At 57.4% G+C, this 20080-nt stretch overlaps 6 protein-coding genes across 6 annotated transcripts; 3 read left to right on the top strand and 3 right to left on the bottom strand.

Annotated features, from left to right (window-relative positions):
* Positions 1-722: 722 nt before the first annotated feature.
* Positions 723-1640, bottom strand: VDAG_00403 (hemerythrin HHE cation binding domain-containing protein; the record flags this gene model as incomplete). Its single annotated transcript, XM_009651780.1, has 3 exons — positions 723-914; positions 977-1504; positions 1569-1640. The coding sequence occupies 3 exons, from the start codon at positions 1638-1640 to the stop codon at positions 723-725; spliced, it is 792 nt and encodes a 263-aa protein (XP_009650075.1).
* Positions 1641-3057: 1417 nt separating this feature from the next.
* Positions 3058-6475, bottom strand: VDAG_00404 (cell division control protein; the record flags this gene model as incomplete). The annotated part of the gene is made up of 5 exons (XM_009651781.1): positions 3058-3790; positions 3849-4885; positions 4941-5660; positions 6208-6348; positions 6473-6475. 5 exons carry the CDS (start codon positions 6473-6475, stop codon positions 3058-3060), a joined length of 2634 nt encoding a protein of 877 aa, XP_009650076.1.
* Positions 6476-8101: 1626 nt separating this feature from the next.
* Positions 8102-9369, top strand: VDAG_00405 (uncharacterized protein; the record flags this gene model as incomplete). Its single annotated transcript, XM_009651782.1, has 4 exons — positions 8102-8277; positions 8377-8564; positions 8625-8832; positions 8904-9369. 4 exons carry the CDS (start codon positions 8102-8104, stop codon positions 9367-9369), a joined length of 1038 nt encoding a protein of 345 aa, XP_009650077.1.
* A 545-nt stretch (positions 9370-9914) lies between these two features.
* On the bottom strand, positions 9915-11456 carry VDAG_00406 (uncharacterized protein; the record flags this gene model as incomplete). The annotated part of the gene is made up of 6 exons (XM_009651783.1): positions 9915-10362; positions 10411-10548; positions 10597-10657; positions 10910-10958; positions 11225-11290; positions 11358-11456. 6 exons carry the CDS (start codon positions 11454-11456, stop codon positions 9915-9917), a joined length of 861 nt encoding a protein of 286 aa, XP_009650078.1.
* Positions 11457-13794: 2338 nt separating this feature from the next.
* Positions 13795-15824, top strand: VDAG_00407 (pisatin demethylase; the record flags this gene model as incomplete). Its single annotated transcript, XM_009651784.1, has 6 exons — positions 13795-14020; positions 14283-14479; positions 14597-14955; positions 15029-15245; positions 15324-15644; positions 15708-15824. The coding sequence occupies 6 exons, from the start codon at positions 13795-13797 to the stop codon at positions 15822-15824; spliced, it is 1437 nt and encodes a 478-aa protein (XP_009650079.1).
* A 2065-nt stretch (positions 15825-17889) lies between these two features.
* On the top strand, positions 17890-19819 carry VDAG_00408 (glucoamylase P; the record flags this gene model as incomplete). Its single annotated transcript, XM_009651785.1, has 2 exons — positions 17890-18085; positions 18147-19819. 2 exons carry the CDS (start codon positions 17890-17892, stop codon positions 19817-19819), a joined length of 1869 nt encoding a protein of 622 aa, XP_009650080.1.
* Between the last annotated feature and the right edge of the window lie 261 nt (positions 19820-20080).

Consider the following 20080-nt stretch of genomic DNA (forward strand, 5'->3'; position numbering starts at 1 on the left):
AGGCTCGGGACCTGATGCGCACCTGGAAAAGTGCATGCCCGATGATGACCAACGAGGTACGTACATGTATCCATTGCTATTGACTTGAGGAACGGTTCTCTCCACGTACGAGATGAGCAATGCGGATACGAAGTGCCATGGAATCCGAGAGAACCAAGCGAAAGCCTCACTGGCAACCACTCGGTGGTGCTCGTGGAAGCACAGTAGGGGGAGGAAGTCGCTCGTCACAGGCACTCAAGCTGCACTCCCATGTTCAGAGAGAGCCAGTCTTGTCTGGTGCGGTGCGCATGCACCTGTCTGGACCAGGCTGCCTGCGTGAAACGCTCACATCCTCCATCACCCTGATCACTCCCATCTCGCCAATCACCGTGTCCCACGCCAACACATCACACATCACCGACCATCTCAGCTCGTCGACAAGGTCGTGCCCGGGGGCTCCTGTCATTCGTCCAAACGTTCTGTTGAGCGACTCGTCACTATTGGATGCCTCGCCGACCTTCCATGCTTGATGACATACATAGGCCAGGCCTGGACTCTTCTTGACTCAGGCGGGTGCTCGCCTGGCCTTCGCCTTCTTCGCAACCGTCGGCCTCGGTTTGGAACTGGAATGCCCCGATCTACGAACGCCCGCTTAGTTGCATGCCAGCTTGCTGCCAGAACTCCACCCGAACCTGTTCCTTGCTTTACCAGTGTTGCATCACCAGCCGTCCATCGTCCATCCCTCATACGAAGGGCAACTCCCGTCGCTTCATGTTCGCGTCGCACGCCGAGAATCGCCACCATTGCTTGTTCGTCGGTATGAACCACCACTTTACGATCAACATAGCGAACCAAGGCAGCGGAGGCCAGCTTGCGGAAACCCCATTCTCAAACTCCTTCTCGTGGTTCGTGAAGATGAGGGGGACAACGGTTGTCTGTTCATGACATTAGCGCGCCGGCACGAGGAAGCACACCTGAGTCCAAGGCGACGGCTTACCGCGTGCTCCGGGTCCTTGGTCGCCTTCAAGATCTCCTCCATTGTCTTCTTGTACCACACCCCCCACTCGGCCTTGTCCGCGTGTTCCTCATGCAACTTCACCAGCGTATCGATCTCATCTGTGAGATGCTGGTGCAGCACGTCTGCGAAAGAGTCAATGATCTGCTTGAACTTGAGGCCGTCATACTTCTCCTCCCCAGCGCTGACTCTATCGAGATACGTCTTGTATGATTCCATGCCGTCGTGGAATGCCTCGTGCTGTGCCACGTTGGCCTCCATCAACCCGGGCACGCCCGCCATCCCCTCAATGTCAGGGAAAATCATCGTCTCCTCGGTATGGTGGTGATGCGTCACGCCCTTGTGCCAGAGCCTGGCATACTGGACAAAGTCGTCAATGTCCTGCTGGGTGCCTCGGACGCCCACGTTGATGCACTGGAGGTAGATCGAGTTGATGATGCGCAGCAGGGTATTGTGAACGATGATCATCTCCATAGCCATCTCCTTGGCGCCTTGGGCTGTCTCTCCGTCCTGTTCACGGGGTTGCGCCTGTTAGTATTCTGTCGATGTCTTTCGGCGACCGTCACAGGCGCACCTTGAGCTTGAGCTTTGCATTGCTGACGAGCGGGAAGGGGCCATCTGCCCATGGTTTCTGGCTTGCCACCATATTCGTCGGCTGTTTGGTCGAAAAACTCAACGGCGGTGCGAGCAACAGCGGCGCGTGCAACAGCGGCAGCGATGGAGTACAAGGTCTTGATGCTCGAGACTCGTTTTGCGTACTACAACGGAAAGCAGTGCGCCAAGGTATGGAAATGGAAGTGACCGAAAGAACCTGCAAAAGCGCACCACTTGTCTCTTTATCGTCTCGCAACGCGTCGACCACCCCTCTCATCATTGGCATGTCCCCAAATGGCAAGTCATACATGCATCTCTACGACACCTGCGTGGCCTTTGGTTGGCTTCGAGCCGCTGGCCCCTGGACGATGGCTTAGTGCTGACAGCTGTTGTGCTTACCTGCGGGCTGTAGGGCTATGCTTGGGCCAAACCCCTGTTCTCTACCCTGACCTGGGATTCAACCGTCGGGATCGAGGGACTGAGGGAGAATCTGTCCAGAAACAATGAGAATATTGAACTGGCGCCATATCGACCACATGATGAAGGCAGTAGCAACGGCTGCAAGCCTGGCGGCTCGGGCACTGCCTGACGTCTAAGATCTCCATTGCTGGGGCTTCTGACGATGCAGATTCCATTCTAGACCTCCTGTCGTCTTTGGACGTGAGTTTTTAAAGTCACGAATCATTACGGAGACAGACAACAGGGCTAGCCATTCAGGGTGGGCGACATTGACAGCGAAACACCAAGAGAGGCGCGACAGCGTCCCAATATTACCTAGATCCATGGTCAATACCCCCACCGGGCCGATATTGTGAGCATGAGCCTCGCCTCGCTGACAATTCTATGCCCCTGATTCGCAGAGACCAGCTGCTGGCGCGCCACGTCGAACGCTGAGTTGTGGCAGCCTCAATAGCAAGGCCTCGCCGTTTCCGGGTGTGATTGGAGCGTGTACGTGCAGAGGATGCGTAGGGTGCATACAATACATTCAACATACGCGTATCTGCTTGGCGGGCAACGTGGAAGATGCTGTCGCGATGCGGTGCTCTGTCGTGAGACGCCTGGGTCTGGGCATCCACTGCAGTTCCGCCGCCACGAGACGGGATATGTATGTCTCTGGTCCTGAGATCACCGGACCAAAAGTGTCTCTTCTTGAGCATCTCCTCCATCAGGAACGGTACTGGGCAGCCTTCTGATCGTGCAAGCCCGTGTCTACGAGGTCTTCTCAAACCATCATCCTACGAAGCTACGCCACCGACCTGCATTCGACATCACTGGCGTTGACCTCAGCACGCACAGGAGACAGTATATCATTGTCAGACTAGCTATTCGCACGCCATATGCCTCATGACCATCCAGAAAGTGCAGCAGTCCGTGAAACGAGTGCCTCCACCTGTCCTGATTCCCTCCCTAGCACTCATTGTGAAAGAACAAAACGCCTTCATTCATGACGACCCCTTTCCTCCCCACGCTCAACCAACAACAGCCTTCATGCTGAGGCTCTCCAAGAACCCACCGAGATCCTCCTTGCGCACCTCGACAACGCAGTGCTCGAAACTGTCAATGCGCACCCGGGCGCTCGTCTCCGCCACGACCTCCTGAAACGCCGACCCGAACTTGTTCAGACCGTAGCCGCGTTCCTGGACCTTGTCTTCGTCAATGTCCTCTTCGTCCGACTCAGAGTCGGACGCCTCCGACTCCGTGTCGAGCTCGTCGTCGAGCTCATCCTCGTCTCCCTCCGCCTGCCGTGCCGCACGCTTCTCCTCCCTGATCTTGGCCTTGGCCGCCCGCGACTCTTCCCTCTTTTTCGCCTTGTCGTCTTTCGCCGCCTGGCGCTTCTTCGCTGCCTCGCGGTCGAGGAACGTCGTGTCTGGCCCGCCGCCACCACCGGTGCCGACGACGACGTAGACACCGCGCTTCTCGTTGAGGGACGCCACGACAAGGGGCGTGCCTCGGCCACCGTGCGAGAGGCGACCCGTCGTGTCCTTTTCCTGCTCAACGAGCGCCTCGCCAACCCAGAGGGCGAGCTTGGTGAGGGCAGCGGGGTGGGTGAACAGGGGCACGTCGGGGCCATCTTTGACGACGCACATGCGGAAGGCGCGCAGGTGCTTGATCTGCTTCTTGTTGATTATGGAGGTGCCCGTGCGGTAGATTGCACGGTGAAGCAGCTGAGCGGTAGGGAGGCCGGCCTTGAGGGCGTCGATGCTGCGGGTTGCGTTAGTCAGACGATCAGACCGAGGTGATTCGCCACGGTCAGACTTACTTTTCGAGGGCATCGTAGGCGGACCAGAACCGCGCGATCCACTCATCGCCTTGTGCCTCGGTGTCGTCCACATCGGCGTCTTGCATCGGCTCAATGGCAGGCTTGGCCGCTTCCTCTCCCTGCTTCCCAACTTCGAGAATGGCACCAATGACGACGCCGACATCCTGCGCACTCAGCGTGGCTCGCCAGCCCCAACTCCTTACGAAACCCCAGCCGTCCTTGGCTCCTGCGCGATCTTTACCGTCCGTATCCACCGATGGGACCATGTCATCCAGATTGTATAATGAGGCGTATTTGAGCAGCTTGGTGCGAAGCTCCCGCTTGAGCATCATGTCCATGTGCGCATAGCTCTGCTTACACTGGACCAAGCTGACGCCCATTTTGGCAAGTAGCTTGTGCAGCCTCTTCATGCCCGTATCGCTCCATGTCTTGAGACGAGAAAACAGATAGGGAGAGTGCAGCATGCTGTCGTAGAGGCTCCAGTGCCGAATGAGGAGGAACTTGGGCTCCGGTGATAACCTGATGGACATGTCTTCTGGGCTTCGCGCAGTCGTCGGAATGACCCCCGTATTTTCCACAGCATTGCGACTGCCCACTTCTGGTGGGTTGAGACGACGCACTTCGTCACGCAGTAGCTGGCGGATGCGGGCGCCGCGAACACCCATCCAGCCGGTACCCTGGCCGCGGTCCGAGCTGCGGACGGGCACGGCGATGCCTGCCGATGATCGGCCGTATAGCTCCATTGATGTGACGCCAACAATGCTGAGCCAAAGAAGGTCGTTATCTTCGCGGCCCAGCTCCGAGGCGAGCGAGTACATCATGGAAGATATTGGCTCAGAGAATGAGGCACCAATCTTGTAGTATTTCCGTAGGACGCGCTCGTTCTCCCTCCGCAGTCTGAGGAGCCTTCGACGGAGTGCCCTCGCAGAGGGGGCCTGTGCCGCTGAAGGGGGGTCGCTCGGCATGACGCTGTCCTGGTCTCTGATGGACAGGAGTCCTCTTTGGGGTGGTCTTGAGGGCGAGGGTATGGATGTAGACTGCGGGGTGGTGTCAGTTCCGTGTGCCAGTTCGCCAAGTTCTTGTCCGACTTACAGAATTACTTCGCCTCCGTTGAGCTGGGCGGTCGTCCTCGTCACTTGACATTTCCTCCTCTCGATCTGACCAGCTTTTTCTCTTTTGCCCTGTGCGAGCAGACTCTTCAGAAAATAGGTCTTCGTCTTCTCCATCATCGCTCTCACCCAATTCCTCTCCGTCATCTTCCACGTCTGGCATGTCAAGGAGGGCGATGTAGGCATCTCGCTCCGTAGCCAGGCTGTCTTCGATATCTCCATCGTCGAGGACCACGATACCGCCCTTGCCAGGGGTATATGACCGGTCGATGCGGCCTGCCTTGACACCATTGGGACACCTCGCTGACAGCGGGACTGTGTCGTCGTCAGTCGCTTCCAAGGGAAAGCCGCCAAAGACGTTGCCCAGGTTCCACGGCCGGTGCGAGTCGATGACCCAGACCTCAACGCCGGAGAAGGTCGCCTCGTCACCCTCGGGTTCCAGGCCGAGCAGAGAACCCAGATCAACCATGCCGCCCACGCCGAGACTGACAACGACACCGCCGCTGCCGCCATTGGACTCCATCATGGGCAGGACCAGGTCCCTGCCGGCCCGTTCGAGGTCAGCATAGCCGGAGATGGGCTGGATCTTGTGGGGGATATAGTCGTGCTTCAGCAGTCGAGTAAGAATACGGCAGGCACAAAGCGCGTCGGGCTCGAGGGCGACCAGAATGAGGACAGGAGGCGAGAGAGGGTGTCGGGTATTCTGGAGGTGGAGGTAGAGTTTCGATATGAGGGAGCGCGGTAGATACATGGCTAGGAAGATCTAGACGCGTTGCCTCGGCCGTCACGTTCGCGGACTCATGGATCGAAGTAGCTGAGCGGCCTCGTTTCTGAACTGGTTTCGAAGGAGCAGAGGTCGGGCTGCGCTGTCAATGGCGTGTGGCTTCGGCGGAACCAAGTCGTGGTGTGCTGGTGGTCGGTCCAAGCAAATACCCAAGGAACACACAACGTTGGTAAGGGGTCAAGACCCGAGGTAAGACTTCGCCTCGACAGACCAACGGTGGTAGTGATCAAAAGAAATAAAGTTCTACGGCAGTGGTCTGCGGAAGTGTATAGTGGGATGTTGGTGGAGAGGATAGGCAGAGTAAGGTATAGCACGGTAGGGTATGGAAGTCACTGAAGGACCAGGAACCTTGAAAGTGGTGGTGTGAGAGACCCACAGTCGCGCTTCGACGCGGTTTGCTTCATTGGTTTTGACGCGACAAGTGCTGGTGATGCGCCCTGGACCCAGCACGAGCAAAGGTACGTACCGTTGGCTGGGGACTGGAGCCGCACCGTGCATCTGGCGGTGCATTCCACAACATGGCACTGTCTCTCGATGCCCCCATATCTTTAAGATGCCATGGTAGCCATTGCGTCTGCGATCGTGATGAATCCCACCCGAGATCTTCCTAGGGGGGACAAACGTAGAGATGACATCGCGCATGAACAGGTGCGTCGGAATCCCATAGTGCTGCTTTCTTGGAGGCGATGCATTCGACGCCAAAGCCACTCCGAAGGACCTGAAATACATACCATGTAGATGCCATTGCAGGTCAAAAGCAACCAAAGACAGAGCCGTACATGTCTGTCCTGACGTATACATTCACAGCCTGTCCATACCTTGAGCGTATGAGCAAGCTGTCTATGGGACATGGGCACAAGAACATGTCGCGCCAACGCTCTAATAGTTCATTGGTGCCAGGCATGGCATGCTCTCAACCTCGGATGCTAGTGTCAGAGCACGGTTCACTCTAGCAAAGAGTCTCATTCGAACCTCCCAGCGCCATACTGGAACATGCGCAAGGTACGCGCAGGGAGATTCCACCGGCTTTCAGGTGCGGCTTCAGGTAATTGAGCAAGGCACAAAGACAGGTACATAGGCAGGTAGGTTATGAAAGCAATTCGCAATAAACGAGGATCGGGATGCACAGGTCCTGGGTAGGTAGACGCACGTGTGGTAGTCGCCATGCAAGACGTTGATGCTGACTACAGACAACCGGGCCACTAAGACACCCTGCCAACAAGGCGCGTTGGCCGACATCAGGTCTCTGGGAGAGTGGCGGCAGGCACAGCCCATGGCTGCTTCCGAGGTACCTACCTACCTAGGTAGGTACATGGTTGGTAACTCCACAGGGGGCAGCTCTCGACAGCGCACTGGACTACGATACCGGCCCAGTACCGGCCCAGAACCGGCTCAGCGAGCTAAGGGGATCTGCCATGGCCCTACGTTCGTATGCATGCGCGAATCTTTCCTTCCTTTTCCAGTGCTTGGCTCATGGGTGGATGTCCAGAGTCGTCCATCAATTTGTGCCAATTCCTCTTCTCCCGCTCCCGCTTTGACTTCCTGGCCTCACAAGGAGACACCCAGGGACCATTTTCGCCTTCTTCGATTCCGGTTCGTACACGTCACCCAGCATCGCATGCTGCACATCCTGCAATTCGCCTTTTCTAACCGTGAACAAAAGCTTCCGAGGCTGGCGGCAGGCGGCAGGGAGACGTCGTGATCCATCCGACGATCGCCATCCTTGACATGCTTGCCAGCAGCAGTAGTAGCAATACTACCTTGCTCCCCGCAGCAGCCCACCACTCGCCAGTGACAACTGACAACTGATACTGACATTTCTCCCTGCATGAACGACCTGAGTGAGAGCCTTGGACGGAACCAGTCCCCGGGGCGCTGTCACATACCTATTGTAAGTACCTCTCTACCTCGTTACTTTTTCTCCATGTTATGCCAACGCCGAAAGCCCGAAATCCGGGCTCCTGGACCCCCCCTCCCCCCTCCTTGGCGCCGTCTTTTTGCCTTTCGGCACGACACACTGCCCGCGCGACAGTCGTCGTGCGCCGAGAGCGTGGTTCTTTTTTTCTGGCCACGCGAATGATGTAGCTCAAAACGAACGCTACGCTAGCATTTGACAGCTTCTCCACCCCCCTTCGAGAAACCTTGACAGACTTGCAGTCCGGCTGACTGATCCTTGCCGTTTTCATTTAGTGAGTTGAGCGAGCCTTCAAGCGCGGTCTGCCGCTGCATCAGGTCCACGGCTGCGTAGGTAAGGAAGGTAGGAGAAAGGGGGCGAGCCTCGCGCGAGTCCAACGCCCTCAAAAAAAGGTGACAAGAGGCCTCATTGCTGCAACCGGCCTGTGAGCCCCCGTCCTGTAGCCATGGAGTCGGGTTCCAGTGGGTATGACAATGACAGCGAGCCCATTGAGCCTGCGCCCCTCGACATGCTCGAGGACCACGACTTCACCGGCTTTTCCGACTACGGGACCTCACTCGGCACCTCCGGTTTCACCTCGCTGGCCTCCTACGTCCTGCGTCACTCCCATCAAGATGGCCGGTGCGTCTGCCCTCCTTCATCTCACCTCGTGATGCGCGCCTCATCGGTGCGCTGTGCTCCCCGTCGCAGGTAGGGTTTACTAACGAGTACTCTGCTCAGGCGCTATCAGTCCTTCCGGCCGGGCGAGTACCCCATCCCCAACGACGACATCGAGCAAGAGCGAGAGGAGATGAAGCACCAGATGATCAAGAGACTCTTTGACGGCAATGACTACCTCGCCCCCATCGGCGATCACCCGCAGAGGATCCTCGACATCGGGACAGGCGTCGGCTTATGGGCCATTGACGGTACAGCTGCCTGGTGAGCCCCCTCGGAAGCATGGTTACGTGCTGACATGGCAGTGACAGTGGCCGATAAGTTTCCCAGTGCCCAGGTCATCGGCGTCGACATCACGCCGATCCAGACGAGCTGCATACCGCACAATGTCATATGGAGGATAGACGACATTCAGAACACGACGTGGGACCCCCCATATGCCAACCTTGACTTTGTTCACCTTCGATCCGTCACAGTCATCTTGTCTGATCCAGTGGGCGTACTGGAATCGACATTCAAGTATGCACGAAACCCTCTCCAGCCACTGCCCTCAACGAACCACGTAAATCCATGAGCGCCCAGCTGACCAGGAAAACCAGACATCTCAACCCGGGGGGGTGGGTTGAGCTTCAGGACGTTGGATCAAACGTATTTTGTGACGACGACACCATGCCGTCAAACTATCCAATGCTCCATTTCATGGATCGCTTCGTCAACATGTTCGGTCCCGCTCACCGATGCAGTCTGGGCATCATGTCCACCATTCATGAAGATCTCGAGCGCATCGGCTTCACGCATATCCACGTACGCCGGCACAAGATGCCCATCGGAGCGTGGGCCAAGGATAGAAAGCGCCGCGAGATTGGTCTCTTCATGAGCAAGCACGTCCTCTGGCAACTGGTGCGTGCCGTGCTCGTCAAGTGGCCCGAGATGGGCCTCCAGTCAAAACAGGAGGCCGAGGCCTTGGAGCACGAGATCAGAAAAGCCCTCGAAGACCCTGGGATTCATGCCTACCTTCCGTGGTACTCGGTGTGGGCACAAAAGCCGTACACATGACGGACAAAGCGGACCCCACCTGCCGCCCTGTGCGTGCTCTGCTCCAAGAGTGCCAACTGCTCAGGACGGCGCTACTGGTTCCCTTCACAATCACCAGTCGGGTGTCTTTCTGACGCCACCTTCACCGGCGATTAGTGTACCGACGCCTTCCGACAGACACATGCGAGGGACACACTAAACGGGTGAAGAGCGGGCAGTTGGTGGTGGCACGGTGGGCGGCGACAGCCTACATCTGCCGGAGTCTGAACGGGTGCGGGCTAGATGTAGCCAGAACTCCCAACGCATCACCGTCGGAAGAGGATCCGCTCGGCCGCAAATGACATGCTGGGGTCGCACAGCGTACGCATTCGCGTCTGGGTGGACATGAACACACTGTCTATCATCTGGCCGAGCGCTGCCGAACCGTCAGCATATTTGGCTGCCGCTTACCGACTTTTGGGGTATTCATGGGCAATGCCTCGGAGAGAACCTTGCCCACCACGAACTACCTGCGCCACCCACAACTTCCGCCGTCCCAGCCAGCATCTCGAAGCTCTCTTCTTGTCCTATGGTTTCCTGCCATACGTCACATAAATCTCGAAGTAGCCATGATTCCTGAGGTCCCTCCATTCGGCAATCACCCTTGCGATGAACTCCCAGACTTCTTCCTTTTTCCAGCCCAGGAAACGCGTGAATAGCGCGAGCATGATCGACTCGAGACCAAAGACAAAATTGGCTTCAGTCCACTCGCCCAATGTCTTATATCTGACATCTTTTGGCCATTGATTAATCGGCCACTTGTACGGTATTCGAACAATGTCGACGAACCCCGCTGCCGACATCATCTCCGCCGCCCTGTCGCATAGATCGAGTCGGAACCCCGAGAGAGTGCCAGCCTCCATCATCAGCTCATTCCACCGACCAAGATCTGACTGTGGAGCAATGGTGTCGTCGTCACATTTCATCGGAAAATTTATATCCTGACATTCAACCCAGCCGCCGGGATTGAGGTTCCTGAGATGATGTCAGTTCCCTCGTCTAGCCGTTGATTGCACAACTCACTCAAAGGCCTGCCGATAAAAGTTGGGCCAGTCCCGAAAGGCACCCGTCATCATCATGGAATGAATGTAATCGAAATTCCTGGAGAAGCTCCACTCTTCTTCCAGGTCGTCGATTTCGTAATGGACATTCGGGGGTGTACTGATGTAGTCAGTATCAAAGCCACTGAGGGCGCGCTGGTGCACGCACAAACCGGGCTGCACGGGAGACAAATCCACGCCTATGACTTCCGACTCTGGGTGTTCTTCGCCTGTTCCTCTGTGAGCGAAGGTCTCCGAACGTCGTCGAAGACGCGTACCAAAGTCCAAAGCCCATATCCCTGGTCAGGTGTCAATCTCAGCGCAGCGTATTTTTGACAAGGCATGGCTACCCACCAACTCCACATCCCACATCGAGGACCCGGTGCGGCCGACATATCGGGGCAAAGCTCAGCCGATTGTCGAATGTGAGCTGGCACAATTGGTATTGGAATGCTTCGGTTTCGGTCAGAGAATTGCCAAACGGTCCATGACTTTGAGATAGTTATCCATACTTTGCCGGTCGAGCTCCTCCTGGCCGCCATGTTAGCTACACCCACAGTATAGATGTGTGTGCCAACAGGTCGTTTACCATGATGCTGGCATCACCGAAGCCTTACCTGATCCGTAGGCAATACATACTTGCCATCTTTGTAGCCGTGATATATGCGGCCATTCTCTTCTCTTGCGCGGACGATGCTCGACCTTAAAGAAGCCGTCGACGATGGCCATGTTTCCGACTAGATTATTAGCTTACCAAAGGTGATACAGATACAAATGTGCAAGAGTATCACACTGACATCGCCCAAGGCCGAATCGACATCGCTATTGTCGAGGATGCTGTTCACATCATGCGCATCAATATTCTGTGTCCTGGTATCAGCGAACAGACCAAAGTCACAAGGTCAGCAGAGTAGTGGCGCCGTCTCCCACCTCATCTGGCTCCAGATTCAGATAGATAGCATCTGCCCTGGACGGGAGGACGGTGTCCATGGAGGCCTCATTCTCCGGCAGAGACTCGTCCAGATCCATGGCTGGTTTGGCTGGTTCGCAGTCTCACTAGGGCCGGATCAACTACTGGAATCCCAGATAAGCGGTACCTGTCGGTTGCAGCAGCGTACATTTGACCCTGGAATAGTCGAATCGCGGGCGAGGCAGGATGCAGTCGAGCAGTCACCAGCAAATCAGGACGAAATATTCAGGAAAGGGAAGACTAGGCTGATATTTGAGTCTTCAGATGTGCTTCCGACCGTACCTCAATCCGGTGCGATCATACCATGTTCAAGACGGCCTCCCCGCGCCGTCGAGGGTACGAAGCAGCTGCTGTGGCCAGTCTGTGGCAAGTCATTGCCATGTTGAACCATTTGGAGTGAAGGTTAGGCAAGACAGGCGAGACAGGCAGGGAAGGGGATGGGCCGCACAAACCGACGAACGAGTTGCTGTGTCACTTTGGCAGCTTGGAGAAGGGAGAAGAAGGTGGGGAAAGGATGGCTGGGCGGGAAGCTGTGAGTTGGTTCGGCTGGAGGTCGCACAAGGTGGCAGCATTCTGCTGTCGCTCGGGATGGGCCAGGAAAATGCGTCGTATGCAGGCAGCCTTCATGTCTGTTGAGCGCCATGCCACCTGTCAAGCATGCGGATGAGAAGGCCTTTCGGAACGTGGTGTCGTCCGGGTCCGCTGTCCTAGACCGTGTCTGGCACGTCGAAAGCCACTTGAGTTCCGCCTTCTCCTGTGGTTTCCCTGTCGGATGGTCAGGGTGGCCAGCACCAGGCTGTCCAGGGATCTGCTGTCGCCACCGCCAACGGCGAGTATTGTTTGCCAACGGAAGCAATGAAGGGCCAAGCACGGCTTCCAACTCGCACTCGAGCCCGACTCGGTGCAGCAGCGTGATTGCGCGTCGATTGGATCAGGTCCGGGTTGCTGCATATCATAAAATCTGACGGCAGCAAAGGAGGGCCGAGCTGGTGCTGTTGATGGCCATTGTCACCGACGCTACTGCTTGCTGCGTTGGCCTACCATGGCAGAGATTATGCAACACGGCATCTTTTTAGGAGAGCTTTTACATACCTACGTACTGTGGATGTAACGAGAAAAGCTCCCACCCAGCTGCAGTATGGACGCCGTGACCCCTTGCCGTTGGACCAGTCGCCGGCTTGCCGAATGATGCGGGCTGGCTAGCAAACATGGGATTATGCAGCCACTGCCGATACTTGTATGAAGATGCACGCTCCTGTAGTTATCTGCAGAGCAACCGCACCCACTGGAGCTCGGATTCTCACGTCGAGAGTCACAGCACATGGAGCATAGGCCTATCATCCATCGTAGAACTGGCCGTCGTCGGGTGTCTTTTCTCGTCTCCCAAGCGGTAAAAGTGCCAGGATGGTGGCAGACGAGACAGGCCGTTGGCTGTGTGGAGGAGCAGGCTGTCGATGTTGCATCAACTTCGGAACCCGTCAGTGAGGGCTTGACGTGCTGGGTCGAGAGTGTTCCCAGCTGCGTGACTGATTGGATTTCCCTCGGAGTCAACTTTTCGACGAGTTGGGCACGTCGTTCGAGCCAAGGAAACGGCGACCTTAGGTCGATAGTTTCAGGCACACCTTCGGTTGGGGGCTCTTTCTTTTTGCGGTTCCCGTCTGCCTGGTACCTACCTCGGCTGGTTGATTGTGGCCCAGCTTGTCAGGCGCAGGCGCGTTTGAGAGTGCTGTTGCTCCTTCTGCAGGAGAGGGTTAAGATGGCCAGTCACGTACGCGGCTTTCTGGGCACTTTGTTGCTAATCGGTCACTCTTCACATCCTGAATGATCTTTTCAATATCAAGTTTGACCAAGATTTGGTCTTTCTTCTACCTTGGTCTACCTACCACCTTGACACCCGGGCAGTCTCTGTCAATCGAGGCATCGCCGGGTCGTACGGTTCCGCTCCTGCCCGGCTCAGGAGAATACCTTAATGCCAATAAGTCGTCTCCCTCACATTCACCTCGCCTTGCCTGTGTTGGCAACAAGAGTAGGGCACGCGCAGAGAAAAGAGCTTACCCGATTCTCTGAAGGCCGCGTACTTTTACTATCTCTTTTCCCTCCCCCGCCCACACGCTTCAGCTTGTTATCCAGGTCTCCATGACACCTCGCCCTATGCTACCTCCTCATTCAACCCTTACCTTTTCCTACCAACACCTACCCAAGACGTCCCTGTTCCCCGCTACGGGGCAGCAAACATTTGCGAGCGACTGCTCGAAGCCGCCACCACCAACAACCCTGTCACTCACGGCATATAAACGGTCTCTGGCTACCGGAGAAATAAGGTGAAAGAGACAAGCAAGACGATACTAGACGAGACAGGGCGGCATTTACCGGCAGGAAAGACACACTCCTATCACCATGGCGTTCTCCGGTACGGCTGTCCCAGGCCCGCACTTGTTGACCTTGTTGCTGCTCGTCAGCGCAGGCATGCTACTGTCCCTCCTCGCACATGTTTACCGGGCCTGGTACCGCCTCAGACACATTCCCGGGCCACGATGGGCTGCCTTCAGCAAATGGTGGATGCTACGTAACACACTGAGTGGGAAGATGCATCTCGCACTGAAGCGAGCCTGTGATGAATACGGTATGTCAACCAAACCAAGAAAGAGGAAAGTGGAAGAGGAAACTCCCGCCTGGGACGATGGGAGGACTGGGCAAAGGACCATCGGAAACGAACGTCGTAGTTGCTACCCAGTGTGGCCCCGAGGTGTCCGGCAGGGAGACGAGGCCGCACCCAACATCATGACATCTACTGTATAAGGGGGAGATGACAGGCCCCTCTTTGTTTCGCTTTGCTTCATCGCTTTCGCCAGGCTGACCACAAGGGGTGCGCCATCTGGCTGTAGGTCCGGTCGTCCGCATCGGTCCCAACGACTTGGTAACCAATGACTCGGAGATCTTGCGCCGCATGTGGGCGGTGCGCTCGCCATACCGCAAGGGCGACTTTTACGACGCTATCAGGCTCGACCCGACCAGGGACAACATCATTTCCATGCGCGACGATCATGCACACAACGAACTGCGCGCCAAAGTGGCCATTGGTGTAAGTACCGCCCCTGTACTGTTGGACACCGGGTCTTCTCTATTTCTCATCCTGCGTTGCCTTGCTCGTCAAGGGCGACTGCCTACCCTCACAGCAATATGACTGATCATTTCCCAGTATTCGGGCAAAGAGAACGAGTTCCTAGAGACAGCCATCGACGCGCAGATGTTGTCGTTGGTACGGTTGATCGAGGAGCGGTACGTTTCGACGCCTGGTGTCTTCCGTCCCATGGACTTTGCGAGCAAGATGCAGTACCTAACCCTCGACATCATCACATCGCTGGCCTTTGGCGAGTGTTTTGGCTACCTCTCGCAAGACAAGGACGTGCACAACTACATCCAAATCACCGAAGAGAGCATGCCCGTCATGATGACCTTGTCAGTGTTGCCCAGCCTAGCCGCTATCATGCAATCTCCCTTCTTTCGACGTGCCATGCCCTCGGAGCACGACCGTGTGGGTCTGGGCAAATTCATAGCGTAAGTTTGGCCTGACTTCCAGTCTGTATTCAAGGCTATCAGTAGACAAACGATGCTGACCCTGACATGACAGCGTGGCCAAGAAGGTAGTTGCTGAGCGCATTGCCTCCGGCAAGGTCCAGAGGGACATGCTCGGCTCGTTTCTGGCCCATGGGCTTACCCCTGAGGAAGCTGAGGGCGAGGCGCTTGTACAGGTTCTCGCCGGCTCGGACACAACCGCCACAGCCATGCGCATGACCATGGTCTATCTCATGACGACGCCCACGGCCTACAATGCCCTCACCAAGGAGGTACGCGACGCATGTGACAGAAATCTCCTATCAGTACCTGTCCAGGACGCCGAGGCGCGAAGACTTCCCTATCTTCAGGCCACGATCCGCGAGGGCCTCCGTGTCTTCCCACCCGTCACGGGCCTCATGTCGGTGGCAGTCCCACGTGGGGGCGATGTCATGCACGGTATGAGCATCCCGGAGGGCACGCAGATCGGATGGTCAGCTTTCGGAGTGCTCCGCAGCAAGGCCGTCTTCGGTCCAGATGCCGACACGTTCAGACCGGAGCGTTGGCTGGAGGCGGGTGACGAGGAGCTCAAGGCGATGACAGCGCAGTGGGAGCTGGTGTTTAAATACGGAAAGTGGCAGTGTCTCGGCAAGACTGTGGCACTGCTTGACCTGAACAAGATCTTCGTCGAGGTTGGTTCGCACATGATCGGTGGGGACTCACAGATACGATGGTATACTGACGATGCGTTGCAGCTTCTTCGTCGCTTTGACTTTTCACTGATCGACCCCATTGAGCCGATGAAGTCATACTCAGCTGGTATTTTCATTCAGTCGAACCTGATGGTCAAGGTTGTTGGTCGTGGCCCATGAATGCTGAGGAAAAGTCTGGATCGAGCTGACACTTCCCTTTTCCCCCTTCGTCTTGTTTGCTTTTCTGCTATGTCTAATATGTCTTCTTCTTGGCTCTTTCAATGCGGGTTAGTGTTTTCTGAATTCTCTGCTTCGCAGCACGTCGGGCAAAAGCCTTCTGGTCGGCCTCCCTGGCTGGTCTGCTCATGCCCCTGTCATTGAGGGGCTCCGACCAGTCCAGGCTGTTTCTCCCTTCTTTTGCGTTAGCTGGGGTGGAATACTGGGCAGCCTCAGATCGCGACGGCTCTCTCGACCCAGCACAGCATGCCTGACGGGGCAAAGAATCGGAAAGAAGCCGAATGGTAGTAGGACATGAAATTGCAGAGTGTTCTTGGTTCGGTGGGTGACAAAGCAGGATACGGTGGATGATTGCTTCTGGCTGGGTCCAACATGATGGTTCTGGATTCGGAGCTAAGGAAAACTGGTGGCAATGTCGTCAAGGTCAGAACGGAGGAGGAGATCGTCGTCTGTTCTTGCATCACTGCGCTTAGATTGCAGCCTCAATAGGAATCTTTCTCGTGCGCCAGACGATCAGATGAACGGGTGAAGAGATGGCCGGTGAGGACAAGTGACTGTTCGTCAAGTGTTGTGCACCAGCGGAGGCTGGTTATTACGTTGGCTCGTGGGCAGAAAGAGGCCGTGAGAGATTGGTTCCCTTAGGGGGAAGGCAGGCGCACACACGGCCGGGGAATTGCTCGGGGGCTTTGAAGCTGGGGACGATTGAGGTCACATGCAGATTCTGGGGAGAGTTTTTTTTTCTCTCTCCCTCCCCTTCTTGGAGAGCTTTCTCGTTTGGTGCTGGTGCTGGTGCTGGTGCTAGGTAAATTGAGGAGGAGCCGGTATTTGGCCGTTGCAGACGATGACCGGGATATGGCCGTGGATTTGCACGAGGTTGAGGGTGATGTGAGTGGTCAATGGAGGTGATCGTCTGATGTAGCTCGTCGGCCCAAGAGCTTAGTACCGTGGAGGCCAAGCTGCGAGCAGGGGGCATGGGGGAGAAGATGTGGTGATGAGGGGGGGGGGCTACAACGATGGAAAAGGCCGCGAGGGGAATGAGGTTTCCCCAGGATCCCCGCACTCGCTAAGAGGTATCCATGACGTAGGTACAGGCACACGGACAGGCACAAGCACAGGCTTGTTAGGGAGGTGGGAGCACCATCCAAGCACTACTCGGGCTTCTTCGCCCAGCGTCTTCAGGCCTCGCCTTACCTGTCACCTGCTAAGACGGCTCGTCGAGGGCGCTAGCTGGGTCAGCTGGCAACAAGCCTTCAGGAGGGGAGACCCCCCCCTCCCCTTCTCCTCCCCCGCAGCGCCGCGGCCAGACTCCTCCCCACAATAACGCCATGGTCGGGCCGTGGTGGTGCAGCCTCCTTCCTTTCCATCCAAGTCACTCCTGCTGTTCGTTCCCTGGCCTGGTCTTGGCTTCCGGAGCACACCAGCTGAGGAGAGTTGGCGTTCATCTGCTCAGCCTCTTACTAACCGCTTCGTGCTGTCCAGCCTGGTATGGCAAGTTTGTTAGCCGCACGACGTGTTGATGCTCATGTCGCTGGAGGCACCATCTCTTTGGCCTACTATCTTGGCGCGGGCCACTCATCTCAAATGGAGCAAGGCGGCGACCGTTGACGCCGGCCCACGGCTTGCCATGCCCCCATGACCATGCAGCCGTTACAGCAACTCTACATGTACGCACTCCGAATTGAACCACCCTCTGCGGTACCTCGGCGGAACACCTCACCTCCGCTAGGCTCCGCTATTATATGTTGACCTGCCAAGGATCACGGACATGGACATGGACCATGGGCCATGAGCCCTGGGCAGCTCTTTCGTCCCGACTTCTTGGCCCCGACCTGGCCCTTAGCTGAAGCCTCACATGCATGGCCCCAGGTTTGATACCACAAATGGTCACCTTCAGTGCTTCGCCTAGGTATATATAGATGGCTTGATCATCATGTCCCCGAAACACTCCCACGTGGGTTCTCTCCTTCTCAGACATTGCGCATAGCTTCAACCAAGGCCCCACTGAATCATGGTCTCTCTCCGCTCCCAGCTCGTGGCTCTGGCCGCTGCCCTGGCCATCCCCGCCGTCTCTGGCCAGGACCTCGAGGACTTCATCGCCAAGCAGCGTCCTCTGTCACTGACCAATGTTCTCAACAACCTTGGTGCCGCTGCCGGCGCCGCCCCCGGCCTGGTCATCGCAAGCCCCTCCAGGACCGACCCTCCCTGTAAGTCGGAACCGTGGATGGCCATGTTTGGAGGCTTCGTTGCTGACGGTTCGGCCACCAGACTACTACACTTGGACCCGTGACTCGGCCTTGACCTTCAAGATGCTCATCGACGAGTTCATCCACGACCCTGTCGCCAATGCCAACCTCGAGAAGCACATTCGTGACTACCTTCGCGCCCAGGCCATCCTACAGACTGTCGCCAACCCCTCCGGCGCCCTGCTGCCCTCCGGCCGCGGTCTCGGCGAGGCCAAGTACGAGGTTGACGGCTCGCGCTTCAATGGCGCCTGGGGTCGCCCCCAGAGGGACGGACCCCCTCTGCGCGCCGTCGCCCTCATCACCTGGGCCAACTGGCTCGCCGATTCGGGCGACGAGGGCGAGGAGGAGGCGAGGGACATCGTCTGGCCCGTCATTGCCAACGATCTCGCCTACACGGGACAGTACTGGAACTCGACCGGCTTCGACCTCTGGGAGGAGGTCTCCGGCTCCAGCTTCTTCACCACCCAGGCTCAGTACCGCGCTCTGATCGAGGGTGCCGAGCTCGCTGAGCGCCTCAACACGACGTGCGGCCCCGCCTGCGCCGAGGCCCCTGCCGTCGGCTGCTTCCTCAACTCGGACAGCTACTGGAACGGCCGTCACCACATTGCCAACATCAACACCAACACCCAGCGCTCCGGAAAGGACGCCAACACCATGCTCGGCGCCAACGCCGCCTTTGATATCGCCGCCTCCTGCGACAGTGCCACCATTCAGCCCTGCCACCCTCGCGCCCTGGCGTCTTTCAAGCAGTGGGTTGACGCCTGGCGTGATCCTGCCGAATACCCCATCAACGAGGGTATCCCCAGCAACGAGGGCATTGCCATCGGCCGCTACACCGAGGACATCTACTACAACGGCAACCCTTGGTATCTCATCACCCTCGGTGCTGGCGAGTTCCTCTTCAACGCCGCCCACCAGTGGAAGGCCCACGGCTACATCACCATTGACAGCACCTCGCTGCCCTTCTTCCAGGACCTCTGGCCCGAGGCCAAGGTTGGTACCTTCAAGCGCCCCTGCTCCAAGAACCCCAAGGCTCCCTTCAACGTCATTGTCGAGGCTGCCAACCGCTACGGCGATTCGTTCCTCTCTGTCGCTCAAAAGTACACCCCGGCCGACGGCTCCCTCGCCGAGCAGTACAACCGTGACCCTCCCTTCGAGCCCCAGAGCGCCCGCGACCTGACCTGGTCCTACGCCGCCTTTGTCACCGCCGCCGCCCGCCGCGCCGGCGAGTTCCCCCCCACCTGGGTCCCCGCCAAGCTGCCCATCCCCTCGACCTGCGCCGCCTCGTCCGCGCGGGGCACCTATACCCCTGCCACCGCCGCTGGCGCGCCCGACCTCGGCGAGGTCCCCTGCGCTGCGCCCGTCACCTTCCGTGTCGACGCCAGGACCTACTACGGCGAGGACATCTACGTCGTCGGCGGTGCGCCGTCTCTCGGCAACTGGAACGTCGAGAACGCCCAGCCCCTGACCGCCGACGGCTACACCGACGCCCGGCCGCTCTGGGCCATCGACGTCGACCTCGACGCCGCGGGCCAGACTGTCACCTACCAGTTTGTGCGCAGGCAAAACTGCGGCCAAGGCTACATTTACGAGACGGTCAACAGGACCGTCGACGTGCCGGCGTGCGGTGTCACGACGCCGACCGTCCTCGAGGCCACGTGGACCGGCCCCGTGGGTACGCCTGGAAACTGCTAGAGAGCAGGAAACGTTGCCGTGAACAGGCGCGGAAAAAAATGTCATAATGTTCGCATGAGAAGGACGGGAAATAACGTGTACATGTCGCCGCCGACCCCGCCCTTTGGTAGCTTAAGAGGGCGGGAGGGGGGGAGGGACTATTATTACTGAACCCCGCCCCCTTCCCTCGTATTTTTGTCCTGTTCGTAGAAGTACATAGGTATCCTTTCTAAACGGGCCTGTATGTATATACGTTTCGCCCTTTGCGCCCTCGCTGTGGGA

Source organism: Verticillium dahliae, genomic scaffold, assembly GCF_000150675.1.
Source record: "Verticillium dahliae VdLs.17 supercont1.1 genomic scaffold, whole genome shotgun sequence".
Classification (NCBI taxonomy): domain Eukaryota; kingdom Fungi; phylum Ascomycota; class Sordariomycetes; order Glomerellales; family Plectosphaerellaceae; genus Verticillium; species Verticillium dahliae.